Source organism: Fonsecaea erecta (genome assembly GCF_001651985.1).
Source record: "Fonsecaea erecta strain CBS 125763 chromosome Unknown Scaff4, whole genome shotgun sequence".
Taxonomy (NCBI): Eukaryota; Fungi; Ascomycota; class Eurotiomycetes; order Chaetothyriales; family Herpotrichiellaceae; genus Fonsecaea; species Fonsecaea erecta.
In genome coordinates, this window is record NW_017387247.1 from 1,018,779 (window position 1) to 1,039,330 (window position 20,552).

General features: G+C 54.1%; 6 protein-coding genes across 6 annotated transcripts; 5 read left to right on the plus strand and 1 right to left on the minus strand.

Moving 5' to 3' along the window:
* Nucleotides 1-845: 845 nt before the first annotated feature.
* Nucleotides 846-2,820, plus strand: AYL99_05119 (hypothetical protein; the record flags this gene model as incomplete). The annotated part of the gene is made up of 5 exons (XM_018836631.1): nucleotides 846-1,221; nucleotides 1,281-1,405; nucleotides 1,463-1,559; nucleotides 1,610-1,732; nucleotides 1,787-2,820. The coding sequence occupies 5 exons, from the start codon at nucleotides 846-848 to the stop codon at nucleotides 2,818-2,820; spliced, it is 1,755 nt and encodes a 584-aa protein (XP_018693484.1).
* A 2,372-nt stretch (nucleotides 2,821-5,192) lies between these two features.
* AYL99_05120 (hypothetical protein) lies at nucleotides 5,193-5,636 on the plus strand (the record flags this gene model as incomplete). The annotated part of the gene is made up of 1 exon (XM_018836632.1): nucleotides 5,193-5,636. The coding sequence occupies one exon, from the start codon at nucleotides 5,193-5,195 to the stop codon at nucleotides 5,634-5,636; it is 444 nt and encodes a 147-aa protein (XP_018693485.1).
* Nucleotides 5,637-10,246: 4,610 nt separating this feature from the next.
* On the plus strand, nucleotides 10,247-15,137 carry AYL99_05121 (hypothetical protein; the record flags this gene model as incomplete). Its single annotated transcript, XM_018836633.1, has 2 exons — nucleotides 10,247-14,545; nucleotides 14,604-15,137. 2 exons carry the CDS (start codon nucleotides 10,247-10,249, stop codon nucleotides 15,135-15,137), a joined length of 4,833 nt encoding a protein of 1,610 aa, XP_018693486.1.
* A 464-nt stretch (nucleotides 15,138-15,601) lies between these two features.
* On the minus strand, nucleotides 15,602-16,471 carry AYL99_05122 (hypothetical protein; the record flags this gene model as incomplete). The annotated part of the gene is made up of 1 exon (XM_018836634.1): nucleotides 15,602-16,471. The coding sequence occupies one exon, from the start codon at nucleotides 16,469-16,471 to the stop codon at nucleotides 15,602-15,604; it is 870 nt and encodes a 289-aa protein (XP_018693487.1).
* A 681-nt stretch (nucleotides 16,472-17,152) lies between these two features.
* Nucleotides 17,153-18,620, plus strand: AYL99_05123 (hypothetical protein; the record flags this gene model as incomplete). Its single annotated transcript, XM_018836635.1, has 6 exons — nucleotides 17,153-17,267; nucleotides 17,329-17,399; nucleotides 17,499-17,579; nucleotides 17,644-17,891; nucleotides 17,982-18,407; nucleotides 18,485-18,620. 6 exons carry the CDS (start codon nucleotides 17,153-17,155, stop codon nucleotides 18,618-18,620), a joined length of 1,077 nt encoding a protein of 358 aa, XP_018693488.1.
* A 726-nt stretch (nucleotides 18,621-19,346) lies between these two features.
* Nucleotides 19,347-20,512, plus strand: AYL99_05124 (hypothetical protein; the record flags this gene model as incomplete). Its single annotated transcript, XM_018836636.1, has 2 exons — nucleotides 19,347-19,663; nucleotides 19,798-20,512. The coding sequence occupies 2 exons, from the start codon at nucleotides 19,347-19,349 to the stop codon at nucleotides 20,510-20,512; spliced, it is 1,032 nt and encodes a 343-aa protein (XP_018693489.1).
* Nucleotides 20,513-20,552: the final 40 nt, after the last annotated feature.

The window sequence follows — 20,552 nt, forward strand, 5'->3', positions numbered from 1 at the left end:
TGAGCCTGTGATTGGGGTCGGATGTGTTGAAGCTTTGGCGGCGAAGATTGCCTGCATGAAGCCACACTGACACCACTGGCTACTTTCCTCGTCGTACCTGGCTCGCTGGCCACAAACACCAAGTCACAGGCTGAGGATCGACGAACTATCCTGATCAAGCTGAATCCTCCGACGAGGCGCCAATCTTATCGCAACCTGGCACAATTTCGCCATTGACTGGGAAAAGAAGCTTCTATTCATGCACTTGCCGTCACAATTCCCCTTCTGCACCTGCCTCGTGTGGACTAGGAATTATATGCAAATGGGCACTTGCCCGGGGGGGCCGGATCCCATGACTGGACCGCTGGGAGCTCAAGCTTCTCTTACCGAACCCGGGGCTCCACTGGTCAAGGGTGGCTATAGCTAAGATCCCTGTCTGAATACTACTTCTTGTCCTGCCCATCGTCATCGAATATGCTCACCCTGTTGCTGGTCAATGCATTACTGCAAACCTCATTCGAGGAGATCATACCTCGATCGATAACTGAGCCATCGATCCAGGCCGTGGTCGAGCTAATGAGGACACTAGAATGAATGGTACTCATGACGAGCGTGGAGTTCGTGCAGATACCACCCAGATCGTGATCCAAGGTAGGAAAGTCATCTTCTACTTAATCATGTCGCGCGACTTCTCGTCTGACGCATCCTACCTCTCTTTCCCGTGCGCAGCTCTCCGTGGCTCTCAGGTGGTTGCAGAGTTACACCGCAGCTGCTTTGTTTGAGACCCAAATTCAAGAGAATTCTTCACTTCCTCTCGCTCCCCATTTCCAATCCTTCTCTGCCTGGTGACTTGAGTACGTCTCACAATGCACGTTGCAAAGCTCTCCCTCGTCGGCGCGCTCGCCGTCGGCGTTTCGGCAGTCAAAGGACCTACTGTTCACAACAGAAGGGCTCCTGGGCCAAAGCTTCAGGTCTTGCCTCGACAACTACCAGCAGAGCCCACTGGCGTCCAGACCATCATCACCCCAAATGGCCTTAACATCACCTACAAGGAACCGGGCAAAGAGGGCGTCTGTGAGACGACCCCAGGCGTCAACTCGTACGCAGGCTTTATCAACCTTGCTCCGGATGTCCATAGCTTCTTCTGGTTCTTTGAGTCTCGAAATGACCCCGCCAACGATCCAATCACGCTTTGGCTCAACGGAGGGCCTGGAAGTGATTCCTTGATTGGAATGTTTCAAGGTGAGGGTGTTTTTCACCTTGAACCACTCCCGAGTCTGGCTGACCACGTCTTATTACAGAGCTTGGCCCGTGTAATGTCACGGAAAATTTGACCACGCAGCTCAACCCGCACGCCTGGAATGAGGCTTCGAACATGATCTTCCTCAGCCAGCCACTGGGTGTGGGTTTTTCATACGGCTCAAAGGTAACGGCACGGAGGCGCGATCACTACAAGAGATGGAAACTGACGTGTGGAATGTAGGGCCCCGGTTCGCTCGACCCCAACTTCGGACAGTTCGTCCCTCCATCAGAGGCCAACGTGACCGGCCGATACCCCATCATCAATGCGACTGCCATTGGTGAGTCCACCAGAAATTGGAGCATACGCACGTGCTCATGACTGTTGCAGATACCACTGATCTTGCCGCGATCGCTGCCTGGGAGGTGCTCCAAGGATTCTACTCGGCGCTGCCCCAGCTTGATTCAAAGGTCCAATCAACCAAGTTCAACCTGTGGACCGAGTCTTACGGAGGTAATGGATGATCAATTACATCACAAGGAAAATCCATCTGACAAACCAGGATAGGACATTATGGCCCTGCCTTCTTCAACTACTTCTATCAACAAAACCAAGCCATCGCCAACGGCACCCAAACCGGCAAATACTTTGAGTTTGTGAACCTGGGCATCATGAATGGGATCGTGGACGAATATGTTCAAGCGCCGTACTATCCGATTTTCGCCAACAACAACACTTACGGGATCAAAGCAGTGAACGACACCGTGTATGACTATATGACCTTTGCCTGCTACATGAACGACGGCTGCCTGGACCAGATCTCCCTGTGCGCCATTGCCGACACTTCCACCCTCACCGGTCAAGCCGTGTGCACCGAAGCCGAGGACATGTGCCGTGATAACGTTGAGTCGCCGTACTACTACTATGGAGGCCGTGGCGTCTATGATATTCGCCACCCGTACGACGACCCTACCCCGCCCACCTACTTCATCGACTACCTCAACTTGGCCTCGACACAACAAGCCCTGGGTGTTGATACGAACTACACCTCGGATGCCAACGATGAGGTCTATTACGCATTCCAGCAGACGGGCGACTTCATCTACTTTAACTTCATCGACGATCTCGAGGAGCTCCTGAATTCGTCCTCTGTCCGCGTGACTCTTGTCTATGGAGATGCCGATTACATCTGCAACTGGTATGGCGGACAGGCCGTGTCACTGGCCGCCAAGTGGCCTCACGCCGCTGAGTTCAAGGCTTCGGGATATGTACCCTTCGTGGTCAATGGCGTCGAGTATGGCGAGACGCGCGAGTACGGCAACTTCTCCTTCACCCGCATTTACGAATCCGGCCATGAGGTTCCCTACTACCAGCCAATTGCCGCGCTGGGCTTCTTCTCGCGCGCCATCAACGGCTTGGACATCGCCACGGGCACAATGCACGTAAACGGGACACAAGGAGGAACCAAGGGCAACCCAAGTGCCACCCATACGGAGAGCTTCGTGCCGCTGCCGACCTCGACTTCTTCCGGATCCACGGCGGCTTCGTTAGTGCCGGAAGGTCCAGTCATCCCAGGCCGATTTGCGAGACGGGGGTACTGACATGTGGGATATTGAGCTTGTCGCGGATGGAGAAATGAGGGGTTGGTTAATTGTCCAAACTGCACAATGCTGGCAGAAGAATATGGCCTTTCGAGCGCTTTGAACTAGAGACTGGCGGTAACTACTGAATGAATAATGCTACGATCATCAACTCAGCACGCTATACGCAAGAGAAGTATTCAACAATAGGAGCATGTTTATATCTGTCCCGACTCCCAGGCCGTCTTCTTTCTCTTTGGTTTGGTGCTCCGTATTGTACATACGAACAATCATCTCGCGTTGTCGTTCCGCCAATGAAATGCTTCAAATCGCGGAGTCGGATCGGGGCACTGAGGACATGTGTATATATCATATGTACTGTGGTAGTTAGGTGAAAGGAGCCAGAATAGGCTCCCTCGCTCTCTGGTCCCGGAAGGTCAAAAGTAGGCAGATTGGATGCCTCCTATCAATTCGACTTAGCATAGTCACTTGTCGGGTTCGCTTACTATGCGCCTATTCTGATCAATCCCACCTTAAATACTGTAGAAACTTGCGGATTGAACGCTCTGTTTCCAAGGGACTTAATTCAATATATATTTGCGGATCCTATTCGTACTCGTGAGCTCGTTCAGGACCCTTTGCGCGGCCTTGGGGGTTAATTACGTTAGCACTAATAGAAGGCCGCAGCTATAGGGGCAAAGCGCATCAAAAGTCATAGGTGGTGATTATGGTGGCGATGCAGAACAATACAACACCCCGCGGGCAACTTTCCTGCGCCCGAAAGTCACGTGAGTAATATGATGATATTGCTATTTATATATGATTATAGCTGAACTCCTACCAACAAATGTGGTGCGGCTATAGCTCAGGTAAATTGCTTCGTTCTGCAATCAAATTATAATCTGCTAACTCACCAACAGCTGGGAGAGCGTGAGACTGAAGATAACTTCGGTTCAGTATATCTCAAGGTCCTGTGTTCGATCCACAGTGGCCGCAATCTTTTTTTTCTCTTTGCTCTGTATTCGGATCGATTCACCGCCACGTGAATCCTGTATTAAATTCACTTTTCTTACACTGAAACTCAACTGTCGCCCTAATGGTAATATCGAAGAAGTAGGATATGCTTAGAAATCAGCTCATAGAGTATATTGAATTACTCACCACTACTCCGTACCAGGCATCCATCGGCAGTGTCCATTACTAGGTAGACATTTCTCGTATACCGTGTATACAAAGTACATAGGGACATCCTCCATCCCACAAATACCATGGCACCATCGTTACTCTTCAATTCCCATCTCACCACAATGTCTTGGCATCGGGTTAAAACTAATGAGGCGTCGTCCAGTGCACTCAGTACCCTCAAATACGCCATGAAAACCGGGATAAATCAACGTTGCCGTTTCCTCAGTGAAGTGGTGTATTCACTGCCAAATATCAACAAAGGTCTCGTCTGGAGCTCTGGCAGCACTGCCTACAATGTGTCACTATTCAGTCTGAATATTTCGCCTACGTTGCGCTCATGGTGTGGCTCTACGCCAGCAACTCTTCCATTCCCATTTTCGTTATCCTTACGACCGCTCTCCTCTATGTGCAGTTGACATCATGCAGACCTCTCTACCTGTCGTACCTCCGCCTGAATGCCTTATGCCCGAAAACAGCCGCGATATCGTGGGTCTTGTGTATGAAAATCTTTGCACCTTCCGCGCTTCGAAGATAGAACAGAGACAACAGAGAACTCCGGAATCTGATGGAAGCCCAAGTGCTTCTCATGACTCCACCATTGAGGCCGATGAGGCGACACCTCGAAAAAGTAAGTGATACAAGTCTTCGACAGCTGACGCAAAACAAATCCGTCCGTCGAACAATTTCAATCCTGACCAGCGATCCAATTCAGTCCTTGAAAATGCCGTGGGCTCGGAAGTTCTCTCGGAAGAGACAAGTCTCCAGGGATCAGATCTCGCACTACGATTCGCCATGGAAGTGGTCTCTAAGCTTCATGAGAAAGAGCTGGATTCGTTCATTAGTTTTCTCCACAAGACACGCATGGTGTTACAACGAATTTGCAACAACTTCTGACCAATGAAATCGAATACTTCCGTACACAAGAGGCAGGCTCCACCAAAGAAGACGCGCATGGGATTGGACAGCCTGCGGGCAATCCGGATTGCGACCTTGGACTAATACTACACTGTCAATCCAGAGAAGGTGGCGTTACCGAGTTCTGGGACAAGGGCAGCCAGACCATTCAACTGCTTTCCAAAAAAGGCTTGGGCCCGGACGTCGTCTTTGCATACGATTGGCATTGGAGAGGGGAGGGGAGTGCGCGAGGACGCAAATCGACCTGTCCTGCCTCACGTTGGACGAAAGAAAAGCTCCAGATGCACAACCAAATGTCTCACCGTCTTCTAGAGATCTTGCCACTCCCTTTCCTGGTTGTGGGCGGCCGTTGTGCAAAGAAGCATTATCAAGAAGGCAGAAAGCATTTAGCTAAAGTTCTCAATGTCAAACTCAGTGGTAACACTTCAATCGGCTTCGAAATCCTTTTCGAAGACCAGAGTGTGCGGCGCATAACAGCCTTTGTCGACCACCCGGTGGCATCAATGTTCAACCCGAATGCAACTGCACAATACTCTCTACGATTGGACGCTGGCCTGAACTTCATGATGTGGCTGTTAGGACTCCCGCACGACGAGAGATCCTTCACCGAGACAGGAGCCAAATTTCAAAAGGGTATACCAGACAGTGCTCCACTTAAAGAAGTGCACGAGTACGTGAAAATGGAAACCAACCTCAACAGAACCTCACAGTGCTTGAACATGATTCTGCCTTTCTGAACTGGGCTAGTATGACGCTGCAGGAGGATGTTTTCAAAATGCTGGATGAAGGGCAGTCAGTGGCCAGAGCTCTTCGGACCAAAAATCAATAACAGCATTTCCAAAGGGTTGCTGGAGTCGCAGAAATTCGCTGCAGCTAATCGCCGCCGAAATGCTGCCCGATGTGGGTTCGAATTCAAAGAGCTTTGGGATGCAGAGGAGGTCACACTCACGGCAAAAGGGTATATCTCACTACATTTGTCGGAAGAGAGGCGTGCGCTCAAGATTTTGGTTCCTTGGAAGCGAGGAAAAGGTGTCTAGCTGCACAAGCGAAGAACGAAAAGACAGTCGTATTCTCCACCCAAACTGGGGTGGAATTGAAGCTCGGGGAAGATTTGATTGTCACCCTCTCCATTGACGAGCTACGGAAACAGCAATGATTTGGACAAGACGGTGTTGACCAGCATCACATGGAACTTGAGAGGAAAGGAGAATTGAAGAGGAAAGAAAACGACGAGTCTGAATTAAAATGGATGGTGAACAGTTGAAACTTGCTATTAGAAGAATTACCAGGTTCGGTCGGTGTTCGGTAAGTTTTCGACTTACAGCAGTTGTTATGTGACCATGGGTGCATGACCTACTACACTAACCTCGAATAAGCTAGTGCACTGCACTGATGACCTTCAGTCCTTCAGTCACTCAGATAGCATTAGCTAGATAACAATAACTCTTCATACAATGATGTAAGGCACTGCAGCCCAGTTTGAGAGCTATTACGAGCTTCTTTCCTTCTCCCTTTGATGTTAGATATGACAGCAGTGTAAGTCTCGGACGGGCTGCAGTAGCTGAGTGGGTTGGAGGGTTTCAACGCTCCCCCTTTCCTGTTCATCCATGATTAGATTTGCTGGTTTGCATTCGAGACTTTCGGCGCATTGTCAAAGGCAGTGGGTGCATGGCCAGGAGTAACAAATACATCGTTAGAGATAGCTTACGTTTTGTCGTAGCGTCCAATCTCGCTCCTTGAGGCATTCAAACTGTTATTTTGGGCATATGTATTCAGGTCTGTCTTCTGGGCCTTATATGCCGCGTCTAAGCATTCAGAGCCGTACTCCACATAGAAGGATAAGACAGGTACCATAGAGCTGTCCGAAGCCAATAATTCCAGGCATCGTTGTTGGCAGGAATGGAAAGAAGAGTGCCATCACAAGAAATGTTACTGTAGGCAGCAAGAAAGGACCATCAGGGTCACTAAAGATTATCTGGAACAAGTGCCTGGCTGAGAGGCAGGTCTAACCGGTCGCTGGGGGCCAGATTGGGCCCCCTTTGTCCTCGGGCGTGCTTAGGGTATTTATCATTGGGGGCGTAGGTCATGCTTATAAAGCTCAAAGACGGACATCAGTAGGTAGGTAGGTAGGTGAGGAGGGTGGCTTTATATAGACAGTCGATTCCCCTATGCATTCTACTCTACGAACTCTTGATCCAGCGCCCTAAGAGAGGAGCCATGTACCAGACGAGAATCAATCAATTCTGGTCATGTTGAGTGGTCTCCCTCCCCCCTTGGAGACGTTGGTCGGTCGCTCACATTCCCGATTTGGATGCGACCTGCCTCTACGCCCTTCAGCCTTCCAAGCCGACGCCGGCTCCATCCATTCACTCACTCACTCGCTTCCTCTATGACTTGTGGATCTAGTAAAAGACCAATTCCCCTTCTTCGCACTTATCGTCCAACTTCTCTGCCTCGTGGTGGACGTGAGCTTCCTCGAGTGTGTGAGGACTCCTGGGGTGTGGTTCAGACCATCCCTGTCTTCATCGACCACAGCAGCGTCTTGTCGTCTGTTATCCAACAGGAGAGGCCACGTTCTGCCATCATGTCATGACTTATTAATTATCGACCCAGTATGATTTATTCCCTTCCTTAGAGGACTTGTTCGATCCCTCTGGCGAACAAACACATCTGCTGGCTGCACGGACACCTGTACACAAAAAGAAATAAGAAATCAACGTGAAGAGCAGACCAGACATAGAGGTCGGGCCCGGACAAGGGAATGAAACCAGGAATGATAGGGGACGTCAGGATCACTATTAGGGCCAATGGGGAGGGTACTTTACGCAAATAATACTGATGACAACAGGTAAACGTGCCAGCCTTTCGCGCTGAGCGGGCTCCGGCTAGGTTCCGGTGTTAGTGGGAGGAGCATGCTTAATTCTTTCCCAGCTGCGCGCTCCCAAGCTTGCTGTGGCGCAACCCACGTTTTTGGGGGGGGGAGGGGGGGCGGCTGTGGGCAGCCCACGTTTTTTTTCAACCTGCCCACTCCAAGCCCATGATTGGGGCTAGCTAGGCTCTCGCTGGCGGGAGTCAAAAAAATATTCCATACCGAAGATTCACATGTAGATACATAGATAGCTCGTAGACATCAACAACATCATCATCAGGCTGACGGAAGAAGAGAACCCGAACCCCCCATACTTACAGGAGTCGCCCTCTCCTTAAAACGTAGGTGGCTGCCGACAAGGCTCCAGCATCGATCATACTGTGACATCGGCTTCCCACTGGCGGGAAGAGGATTTGCTTTGATCGGCATCCAAGAAAATATGTAATATGACCAGGTGAAGAGGACGGCCAAGTAGCCACAGTTGCAGCTTCGCACAGGAACAAAGACCCTTCGAGGGTTTGTGATGTCACTTGATGTCGGAGCCAGGGTCAAGCATGTCAAGATGTCAAGATGTCACCAATCTCAACGCTTGACGCCACCTGCGTGTGGGGAGGGCCACGCAAAAAACTTGGCCACCGTCCTTGGAGTTTGTTTGGGGCCAAAGCGTGCTGCCGATCGCGAGACCCCAGGCCGTGCCAGAAGTTTATCCTCGCAAATCGGCTGCCATCTCTGCCATCGCTCTCGAGGCAATGCTGTGGCTGGTGACCCCAACCCGCCCCAAACACATCGATCGATGATCGAAAAGCATGATAGACTGACTGGGTACACCATGGGTACGCTGTTCCGAAATTGTGCATTCTGCATTCTGTCATGATGGGACACAGGAAGTATTGAGTGAGACTTGGTTAGGTACCAGCAGAGCAGCTACACATGCAGTGCAGCTGCAGTCTTAACCATCTGACCGAAGGCCGCCCCAGGAGGTCACACCTGGGTCCATCGAGACCGATTTCGATACTCCCTAAACAATGTCAAATGCTGCTATCCGAAACACCTTTTGTGAATAAGTCGGCCAACTAACGCGTCCTCAGGGTCTTTTCCCATCAGTATCGCACCCCTCGTACCTCTCGATGACGACACAAAGGACGATTTTTTGGACTGAACTGTGGCTGACCCTGACTTGTTCGGTCCATCCCATTGCGTCAGAGCGGTTGCTGCTCTCTGCATGGGGCAGGAGTGTGTGGCACAGATGCCACCTCCATCGAATAGAAAGTACGGAGACGAGGAGATGGACAAGAGGTTGCAGGGAAACCCAGGCCAGCATTGAAATGGGCGATCGAGGCTGGTGAGGGAGACAATCACGAATGAGAAGGGGAAGGGGAGGCGGGAGTGTGGTTCATATGCAGTTTGACAAGGGTCCATCCCAGCACATGCCAGGGTGATAGCTGTAGGCGGATGGAGACGCTGATGTCAGTTCGGCTTGAGCAAACAATCGCTCCCAAAGGCTCTTTCAGCCTGGTATTATCGGGAGTTGTGTGTGTGTGTGTGTGTGTGAGAGAGAGAGAGAGAGAGAGAGAGAGACGTGTGTGTGAGAGAGAGAGAGAGAGAGAGAGAGAGAGAGAGAGAGAGAGAACAGCTTGAAAGTATTATCCGAGACTTGTATGAATGATATTATTGCCCTTGTGGCCGTTGTTCCCGTCGAGGAACGACGCCTCCAGCCTCTTTTTGGGGGAGGCACTACTGCCCCCCCATAGTGTGGTCATCGTGAACATGGGATTTGACGAAATGCGCTCGGCCAGCTGCAGGGATTTATTATTAGTGAATAGGGTTTAGGCTGTTCTGGTGGAGGCTAGTGAGGTCAAGTAAGTGGAGAAGCGAGTCGTCGCCTATGTAGTTTGTATGTCGGGTGTGGCTGCTTCGAAAAACGGTGGTCAAGTCAATGCTAACTCACTCGTAACGCACCGCCGCAGTTGGAACAAGAAACAACAAACCCGGTTTTTGAGAACTCCCCAAGTCTCCACCTGAGCACATCCTCCCTGGTCGACAGGCCCTCAAGTTCAGGCACCGCCAGAAAACGACCAGGGAGCCCAGCTCTGAGCTCTGCTCACCAAGTCATGATGGCCGGTGACGTAGCGGCCTTGCCCGTGTACTTGATAGCCTGTTTCTCCTCCTTCGTCCATCGCGTTGTTTTTGTTTCTCAAGAAATCTCCAATGCTGACCTAGCTCATAGCTCTTGTACTATTATCATCCCATCATTACATCTAATACCCCCAGAACAACTGAAACAAGAAAACCGTGCGCTGGCTGAACCCTGACAGCGGCGCAGGATCAATGTACCAAATAGTTTGAAAACAGCTGATGACCAGTAATCGACTATCGTCGTCCTCATACGCCTACTACAGCTTCCCACCCACCCCCAACAGAGACTCCCCGCCGTCTAAACGGTCGACTCCAGACACAGTCAGAAGCTACAAAAGCACAATGCCTTCTCCCGCGGCAGGCAGAACCTCCAATGTCCCAGAGACACCCACAAAGACCGGCAAGAGCCCTGCGTCATCATCTACTTCCAAGCTTACTGGTGAAGGCACTCCCGGTCGAAAACCGCCCAAGCTAGGCGCCTCGAGGGCGACACCCAAGAAACTCTCCGAGTCGGAGTCGCCGAAAGTGAAGCCCGCCGAGGAGACCACCAAGCCCGTAGAAGACAAGGGCGAGGAGGTCAAGGATGAAGGCGAAGAAGCAATCAGCATGAAAGACACGGAAGAGCCTGGCGGAAAGGTCAGCCAACCTGGCGACGACACTGGCGCCGAGACCAGCGAGCTCTCCGAAGCCAACCCCGAGCCCATCCCTGAAGACGATGACGAGGAGGAGCAGGAGGAGGGAGAGGAAGAAGGTGACACAGTCCGCGGTGGCAGAGATGCCGCCAAAGACGAGGGCACTGAAGGAGAGGGAGAGGAAGAGGAGGAGGAAGTCGGAGAAGAGGGTGACGCTGCCGAAGAGGCCGAAGACGAAGCCGAAGGCAAAGGAAAGGGCGCTCTTGGCGGTCTCGGAAAGGCCACCAGTGGTGTGGTCGGTTCCGGCAAGAAAGTGGCAGGCCGCGTGGGTGGAGCCAAAGACACTGCCACGGGCGCCGCCGGCAAAGCATCCCAGGGCGACGTGAAAGGCGCCGCAGAGGATACAGCTGGTGATGCCCAAGACACAGCCGAAGAGACTGCTGGGGACGTCAAAGACACAGCTGAAGACACGGCGGAAGGTGCGAAGGAGACCGCCGAGGGTGCAGCCGAGGATGCTGGAGACGTGCCTGATGTCAAAGAGACCACAAACGGCGTCAAGGGTCATGCCGAGGAGGTGGCCGACGACGTCGAGGAGACTGCAGAGGAAGGAGTCGATGGTGCGACCGAGGGCCTGCCTGTCGACTTGTCCATCCTGAAGGGTCTCAAGGTCAGCGAGAATGGAGACATCAAGGACAAGGCCGGCAATGTGGTCGGCAAGCTAGACGAGGGCGACCCAGCCGATCTCGAGGGTTACGAGATTGCCGACGACGGTGAAATTCTCGACGAGGACGGCGACGTCGTCGGTCGTGCAAGCGTCATCCCGGAGAAAGCCCAAGAACTCGCCGGCGAAGCCACAGAAGGGGCCGATGCCGAAGGTGCAGTCAACGGCGTCCACGAAACCGCAGAGGATGTCCAGGACCAAGCGGAAGAAGGTGTCAACGGCGTCAAAGACACCGCAGAAGACGCCGTGGAGACGTATCTTCCTGACCTCAACGTGCTCGACGGCCTGGAGGTCCAAGAGAATGGAGACATTCTGGACAAAGAAGGCAACGTCCTGGGCAGAATCACCGAGGGCGATCCTGCAGACCTGGTCGGCATGACAGTCAACGCCGAGGGTGAAATCCTGGACGAGGACGGCGACGCGGTGGGTCGTGCAGAGACTCTTCCTCAACCAGTCAAGCAAGCCGCTGAAGAAGCTGCCGGCGAACTCCCTGGCCTCGACGCACTAGAAGGTCTGGAGGTCCAAGAAGACGGAGCGATCAAGGATCAATCTGGCAAGACCTTGGGTAAGATCACCGAAGGCGATCCGGCTGACTTGGTTGGGAGAACCGTCAACGCTGAAGGGGAAGTTTTGGACGAAGACGGCGATGTCATTGGCCGCGCCGAGGTCGTTCCTGAGGCCGCCGGAGCCCTGGAAGAAAAGGTCGATGGCGCCCAGGAGGAAGCCACACCAGAATTTGTCCAAGAGGCAATCGAAAAGGTTGAAGGTCTCCAAGATCAACTGAAGCCCAATCTCACGATTGTTGAAGGCCGCAAACTCAACAAGAAGGGCACCATCCTCGACGACGAAGGAGAGGTCCTGGCCAAACTTGTGGAAGGCGATGCAAAGGCCTGCGCCGGAAAAATCCCCAACGAGAATGGCGAGATTGTCGATAAAGACGGAAAAGTTATCGGTCGCGTTGAGGTCGTCGAGGGAGAGGCTGCCGAAGAAGCCATGAAAGAACTTCATCCCGAGTTGGTTGATCAGCTCGAAGAGGCGCAGCAAGCCGCAGAAGAGGCCGAAAAGGAGGCCGAGAAGCAGGCCGGGGAAGCTGGCGACCAGGCTGATGTTGCCGGCAAAGCCGCGGACGCCGCTGAAGGCGCTGCTGACACCGCCGAAGGAGCGGCCGACGAAGCCAAAGAAGCGGCTGATACGATTGTTAAGCCGGACTTCACTCAACTCGAGGGCCTCAAGGTCAACAAGAAGGGTCAAGTCGTCAACGAAGACGGCGATGCCATTGCGCAGCTGGCTGACGGTTTCGACCTGGAAGCTGTTCGTGGCAAGAAGATTAACGAGAAGGGAGAAATCTTGGACAAAGATGGCAAAGTCATTGGCCGGGTTGAGTTCATCCCTGAAGCCGTCGAAGAAGGCATCGTCGAAACTGTTGAAGAAGCTGCTCCTGATGGCCCTGATACTTCGATCCTCGAAGGCCTCAAAGTCAACAAAAAGGGTCTAGTGCTCAACGAGGACGGTGATGAGATCGCTAAACTTGTTGAGGGTGACCTTGCCGCCGTTGCTGGCAAGAAGCTCAACGACAAGGGCGAGGTTTTGGACAAGGACGGCAATGTCATTGGCAAAGTTGAGATGATTCCCCAAGAAGCTGAGGAAGAAGTCGAGGACGTTGGCGAAGAGGTTGATGACGACTTACCTCCTCTATCCATCCTTGAAGGCCTCAAGGTCAACAAGTCTGGCAAGATCGTCGACAACAACGGCAACATTATCGGCGAACTAGTTGAAGGTGATGCCAAGAAACTCTGGAAGGCTGGCTTGAGCTGCGACGACCAAGGACAATTCTGGGACAATAAAGGCCATGTTATTGGCCGTGCTAAGACACTTCCTCAAGAGGACAAGGAAGAGGAATCCCAATTTGCGGGTCTTGAAGGCTTGACTGTTGTGGCCGACGGATGGGTTGAAGACGAAAATGGCAACAGGGTCGGCCGCATTGTCGAAGGAGACCCGAAGAAACTCGTTGGCCGTGCAGTTGACGAAGATGGCGACATTATTGACAAACGAGGAAACGTTGTCGGACACGCCGAGAGGTACGAGGAGCCGGAGCCGGAGCCGGAGCCAGAAGCTCAGACTGTCGACCTCTCAGAGCTGAAGGGTCTGACATGCAACAAGCAAGGCAATGTCATCGGACCCGATGGTGTTCCTGTCGCTCGCCTGGTCGAAGGCAATCCTAAGGAACTGGCCGGCCGCAAGATTGACGAGAATGGCCAGATCTGGAATGACCAAGGCCAAGTTGTTGGCCGCTGCGAGCTCATTCCTCCCAACGAACGTGAGGCCAAACCCGAAGGACCTTTTGCTGGTCTTGAAGGTCTTGTCGTTGTCAAGGACGGATTCGTCGAGGATCATGAAGGGAACATTGTCGGCCAGGTCGTTGAGGGAGACTGGAAGAAACTCCTTGGCCGTGCCGTCGACGAGGATGGCGATATCATTGACAAGTACGGAAATGTCAAGGGCCACGTCGAGCCCTACGAAGTGCCCGAAGAAGAAGTCGTCGAGGAAGATCTTTCCAGCCTCGCTGGCAAGACCGTCAACAAGCAAGGCAAAGTTGTGGACGAGCACGGCACTATCTTTGGTGAGGTCGCCGAGGGTGATGTCAAGCGTCTCGTCGGATGCAAGGTGGATGGCAAAGGCCAAATCTGGTCCAATGATGGCAGAGTCATCGGCCGTGCCAGACTCATTGCCGGCGGTGATGACGGTCGTGCTGAAGGACCTTTCTCCAACTTTGAATCTACCACCGTCGACAAGGACGGCTTGGTCAAGGACGCGAGCGGAGAGATTATCGGTCGCGTCACCGAGGGTGATATCAAGAAACTGGTTGGCCGCAAGGTGGACGACGATGGAGATATCACCGACAAGAACGGTAACGTCATCGGCCACGCCGAACGGTGGGAACCAGAAAAGAAGGAACGAGAAGTCTCGCCTATGTCTGGTCTCCGCGTTAACAAGGAGGGTGAAGTGCGTGATCGCAATGGCGACGTTATCGGCAGACTGACCGACGGCAATCTGCTCGCTTGCATTGGCAAGGAAATCAACGACAACGGCTATGTGGTCGATCAGGACGGTAACAAGATTGGAGAATGTACATTGCTCGAAAACATCCCCGACGAGGAGGAAGTCGAAGAGGGTCCAACGCCCGAACAAATGAAGGAGGAAGAGGAGCGTGAAGTTGCAAAGAAGATTTCCAACATCATCAACCAGACTCTGGAGAAGATGGAGCCTATCTGCAAGCAGATTACAGAGGTAAGCTACCCACATTCATGTTCGCTTTTGTAGAAAATATGCTAACATGTCATCACAGCTGGTGGAGAGGGCCGACCGCACTCCCAAGGACGAGCTCGACGAAGAAAAACTCGTGCAAGATGTCAAGCCTCTTATTGAAGAAGGCTCTCGCATCTTGGGCGAATGCAACGGTGCGATCCGTGGCCTCGATCCCGACGGTCACATCGCGGCCAACGCGAAAGCCAAGGCCGCCAGCGGCGAAGCTTCCCCCGAAGAATACCGCGTCGCGGAAGGACTGAAGGAGCTCACCACGCAGGTTGTCAAGACCATCGACAACGCTAAGAAGAAGATCGCGGACATGCCGCACGCGAAAAAGAAGTTAAACCCCCTGTGGGCGCTATTGACCGAGCCGTTGTTCCAGATCATCGCCGCCGTCGGCCTGCTGCTGAGCGGTGTCCTCGGGCTGGTGGGCAAACTGCTCAACGGCCTGGGTCTGGGTGGTTTGGTGAGTGGTCTCTTGGGCGGCTTGGGTGTCGACAAGCTGCTGGGCGGTCTGGGTCTGGGCAGCCTGGCGGAAGCCATGGGCCTCGGCGGTGGAAAGAAGAAGAAATAGGCGCTGGGCGGTCTTGACTTGCCGTCGCCAATTGGTGGCGGGAAAAGATGAGTATGAGCTTTGACAGTGGATTTGTAACACTACCTTTTCTCAGGGTTTGGGTATGAGGGATTCTGCCTGGATATTTCTTTTGTCTGACAACGATGTGGTGGTTTGATTGTACATGTGATGGTTTAATGACACATTTCTTATAGCGATGAATGAAAAGTGTTCTGTAAAAGACATCAGCACAATTTGGAATCGTAACAATAAGCCCCTAGCGTTGACATGCCTCGATCCAGTCTGTGTGTGTGCGTGTCCTGACCAACCACTTGGGAATGTCTTCCTGGAGTCGTCCAGACAGGGGGGTGTTAGGGGGCAGGATATATCAACTCATGTCCCAACATCTCCCGGCTTTAGCACTATTGGAAGGAAGGAAGCACAAGTGTGAATGTAGCGATCAGTATGAACGGTGGCACCACACCTCACACGATTCCAGTTTCGGGCTGCTTCTGCTTCGGCCGCCGGATCATCAGGACATGTCGATGGACACCGCTCCCACCCCACGACGCCATGTCACACTCGATATGACACCGCCGGCTGCCGCCGTCCACCTCCACGAACCCGTGCCGCAGGTAGAACGGGTATCCTATGGGTGTGGCGGCCAGGACGACAGGAATGCCCATCCGGTCCGCCCGGGGCAATAGCCAGGCCAGGAGCGTGCTGGCGATCCCCTTCCGCAGGTGCGACGGCGCCAGCGTGCCCAGACCGCGCACCTCGAAGCAGTGCATGCCCCCAAACCATGCGGACAGGGCGGCTTCGACGGTCTGGTCCCAGTGCTCGTGCAGGGAGCGGTGGACGGAGGGGGGTGGTGGTGGTGGTGCTGGAAAGGGATGGTCGATTTGTGTCTCTGCACATGATGACGGTTCCTGTCCTGGCAGTGGCGGAGGTGGATGGTACATGAACTCTGTAAAGGCGACGACACGTCCAGCAGCAGCAGCAGCATCAACAACATCAACGGAGACACCCTCGCTCGGCGATCCCGGAGACAACGATTCGAGATCCAGATCGCGGACGACCAGGTGTTCCATGCTCGTCGTCATCACACGCCCGCCGCCCAATCCATCACGCCCCCCAAGGCTGTCGACGATGCGGGGATATCTCGTCAACTCGCTCTCGAGCTCAGCCCGGGTACTCGACTCCAGCCATGCGCGGGCCTCGGCGTGGGGCACGGCGCCGTACCGCAGCTGGCCCAGCCGGGTGGTCGTCAGGGACGAGTGCCGGATGCTGGCGATGTCTGGGGTGACGGTGTCGAGGTCGGCGGGGGAGAGGAGGATGGGCGCGGTCAGGCGCATTCGAAGGGGATCTTCTGGAAGCAGAGCCGAGTAAGGAGAGATGTTTTGTGGGAGAGATGGATGGTTCAACCGGGGGGGGGGGGGGGGAGGGGGAGTTGTTCAGGAAGGGTAAGTGGCTTTCTCGTGTCAGCCACACTCAACACCAACACCAGACAATGAGCACGGCGGAAAAAGGGGGAGGAGCAAGCAGCAACCAGACTGTCACCGAGCCAGTTAATAGTTAGCACCAAACTCACTGAAGGAAGCCGTCGGGGAAAGAGAAAAGAGAGAAAACATGGAGTGTCAACGACCTCGGCATCCCGCATCTTGGACTCGGCTCAAAGCTTCGGTAGCACCAATATTTCTATCCATCCAGACATCCATCCATCCATACATATAATAATCACTGCTGGATCTGTGGAGATAGATGAAGGAACATCGATCGAATACACACTGAACACTGAACACCCTGATTGTTTCGCTTACAGTACATACCTGACATACCACCCTGGCCGCCTAATTGCTGACAACCGGGGCCTCGGAAACAAGCACACACAACACACACACATATAACTATCCATATATATATATAAAAGTCTGACTCGTGGAGACCGGACGAACCACTTCTAGTCTTCTAGCTATCTGTTATTCTATTCAACGGGCAAAACACAATACATATCATATACCCGCCTCCACGTTGCCATGTCCCTCATCACCACCCCCGTCACCCAGCTGCTGGGCATCCAGCACCCGATCCTCCTGGCTGGCATGGGCCAGACGTCCGGCGCGCCTCTCGCGGCCGCCGTGTCGAATGCCGGTGAGTGAGAGATAGACAACTGATCCTATGTGTGTGCGTCACTTGCTAAATCCGATGAGAGGCGGCCTCGGCGTGATCGGCGGCGTCGGATACACGCCCAAGATGCTCAGGGAGATGATTGATGAACTGAAAGTGAGTGGCTGACGCTCAGACCAGACCCAGGGGAGACGTCTGGGAGAACGTGCAGAGGAATGGCGAGTGGCTGAAACGTGGTGAACTGTGCTCGAGCAGGCCGAACTCAAGGACCCGTCCCTCCCCTTCGGCGTCGACCTGTTGATCCCCCAGGTCGGCGGCAATGCGCGAAAGACCAACGTGAGTGGATTTATTTCCCTTGCTTGCTGCCGATGGCCGTCTGACACCCATGCCACACACACAGCTGGACTACACCAAAGGCAACCTCGACGAACTCGTCGACATCATCATCGCGGGCGGCGCCAAACTCTTCGTCTCCGCTGTGGGCGTCGCGCCCAGACACGTCGTCGACAAACTCCACAAGCACGGCGTGCTGTACATGAACATGATCGGACACCCCAAGCACGTCCATAAGGCGTGTCAGGCGGGCGCCGACATCATCTGTGCCCAGGGCGGCGAAGCTGGCGGACACACGGGCGACACGGCGACGAGGTAAGGATTGTCCGTTTTTGCTGTACATGATGACTATGTATCAGCATCTCTTGTCCGCGAACGGACTCGCTAATCTCGATGACAACAAAGTGTCCTGATCCCCGCCTGCGCCGACATCGTCAAGAACTACACCTCCCCCCTGACGGGCCAACCCGTGCACCTCGTGGCGGCCGGCGGGATCTACGACGGCCGCGGCATCGCGGCGGCGCTGATGCTGGGCGCGTCGGCCGTGTGGGTGGGCACGCGGTTCGTGACGGCGCAGGAGTCCGGCGCGCCCGAGGCGGCCAAGCGCGCCATCATCGCCGCAGACTTCGACAGCACCATCAAGTCGACCATCTGGACGGGGCGGCCGCTGCGCGCCCTGGCCACGCCCTACGTGCGCAACTGGGAGGCGAACCGGCGCGACGAGATCCTGGAGCTGCAGAGTCGGGGCATCATCGCGCTGCACCACGAGATGGAGAAGCTGGAGAAGGTCGGCGGCATCACCGAGGAGATTGAGGACCAGTCGACGCTGAGGTATGTGGATCCGCGGAAAGCAAAAGGAACCTACCCGCCGTGAGTGATTCATTACTGACGAGGGCTCGTGACCACAGACCCATGGGCCAGGTCGCCGGCCTCGTCAACACGCCGAACCAGACGGCGGCCGAGATCGTGGCCGAGATGATGGACGGCGCCGTCAAGGTGCTCAGCAGTGCCGCAGGGTATTTGAGGCCGAGTGCCAAACTGTAAGGACGGAGAAGTCTTCTTGGAAGGAAGAAAGGGAGGGAGGATGGTCAGGACAAAAACAATGAAATAGGACAGGACATATTAAACAAAATAGTTGGTCTGTTCATCGTAAATCCTCAATCATCTTCTTTGCTGCCTGCCTATCTGCCTATCTGTCTACTATATCTGTTGATCTTCGTCGTTATCAAAAGCACACAAGGACACATACTCTACTGCACGAAAAGCTGCGTGGAGCAGTCTCATCTCGTTAGAACGTATGACACACGAGGTATGTAATAATACATCAGAGAATAATGGTCTCTCTCTTGTCTTGTCTCGTTCCGTCTCGTCTCATCATCATCATCATCTCCGTTATGCATGTATGGAAGAGCAGTGTGCAAGCCACCCATCATCCATCCAGCACGCCTTTCTCTTTACACATCCATGTAGGTACTCGGTAGGTAGGCACTGTGTGTGTCATGTCATCCCGTCTTCGCATCGTCTATTCTAGCCGAGTCTAGTTCTAGCCCCTCTCACAGTAATCAATCTCGCGCCCTTTGCCCCGCCAGCCAGCCAGCCAGCCAGCCAGGCTTCGTGTACACATATACATACATACATCCATAGACCCCGAGTACATGCATGCATATTCAGTCACTCAGCCAGTCTTTGTTTGTATTTGTATCTACTGTACCTCTCTGCCAAGTCGAAGACCAACCCATTCACCCACCCACCTTCTCAATTCGCCTGCACATGTCGATGGACGTAATAGCTTCGCCATTCTCGCCGTCCCCGGACAAACCAGTCGTCGCCGTGGCTGGCGGGACGGGTGACCTGGGCACACGCCTGACCGAGACGTTCCTCTCCAACGAGCTCCGCCATCGGTTGTCCGGGTTCGTCCTGCTTGCTCGTCGCCACACGGCCAGGACGGAGAGGTGGAGGCACAGATTGGGCGCCGAGGTCCGCGTCGTTGGTGATGAAGGCGACGAGGGCGACGACAACGACGGCGACGTGTGCGGCGAAAGTGATCTGGTCATGGCGCTGGAGGGGGTCGACGTCCTCATCAACGCGTGAGTGATATACTTACTACCCCTGCACACACAGGAGACGTTCTCCTCCCGTCTATGGCTTGCATGTGGTCTACCTATCCCCCGTTGATAGGAAGTAGATCTGAAGTCCCGAACTCACTGCTCCCCCATCTTAGGATCTCATCGTCTGGCGCCCGCCTGCGTGACAAGATCGCCCGCTCGCTGCCCAAGACCCGGGTAAAGCTGTACTTCCCGTCCGAGTTCGGGGTCGACCACAGGCTGCACGACTTCGGCGTGCCGGAGTGGGACGGGAAAAAGCGACACTACGAGCTCACCAAGGCCATCCTCAGAGACACCCCCGACATCCGCGTCTGCCGCGTCTTCAACGGCCTCTTCCTCCACAGCGGCGTCGGGCCCTGGTACGGCTTCCACACCGCCAAGGACGTGTACCAGGCCGTCGGTAGCCTGGACCGGGTCACCAGTTACACCGACATTGGCGACATTGCACGCGTCCTGTGTCGACTCGCCGAACAGGCGATGCGGGACCAGACGCAGGTGCCCGAGCAGCTCAGAATCGCCGGCACACACGCCAGTTTCCGCCAAATCGCCCAGTGCATGACCGCGGCCGGCGCCGGGCATGTCGAGTTGAGGAGTGTCGACCTGGACAGCTTCAGGAAAAGGGCCTTGATGCGTCAGTACGAGGACCGCGGTCCCATCGTGTGCCTGAGGTTCATCATGGGCGACGGGAGAGCAGATTACAGACCCAAAGATGAAGGGGGCTGGGCAATGATAACCATCTCGTCAACCCGGACCAGTCATATTTTGTGTGGAAGAGGATGGATGATTTGGCGATCGAGACGAACGGGAGGCCAAATCGCAATGCCTGATTGATCCCCCAGAGACACAGTCGTCGCAGGGTCGATCTCTGGCT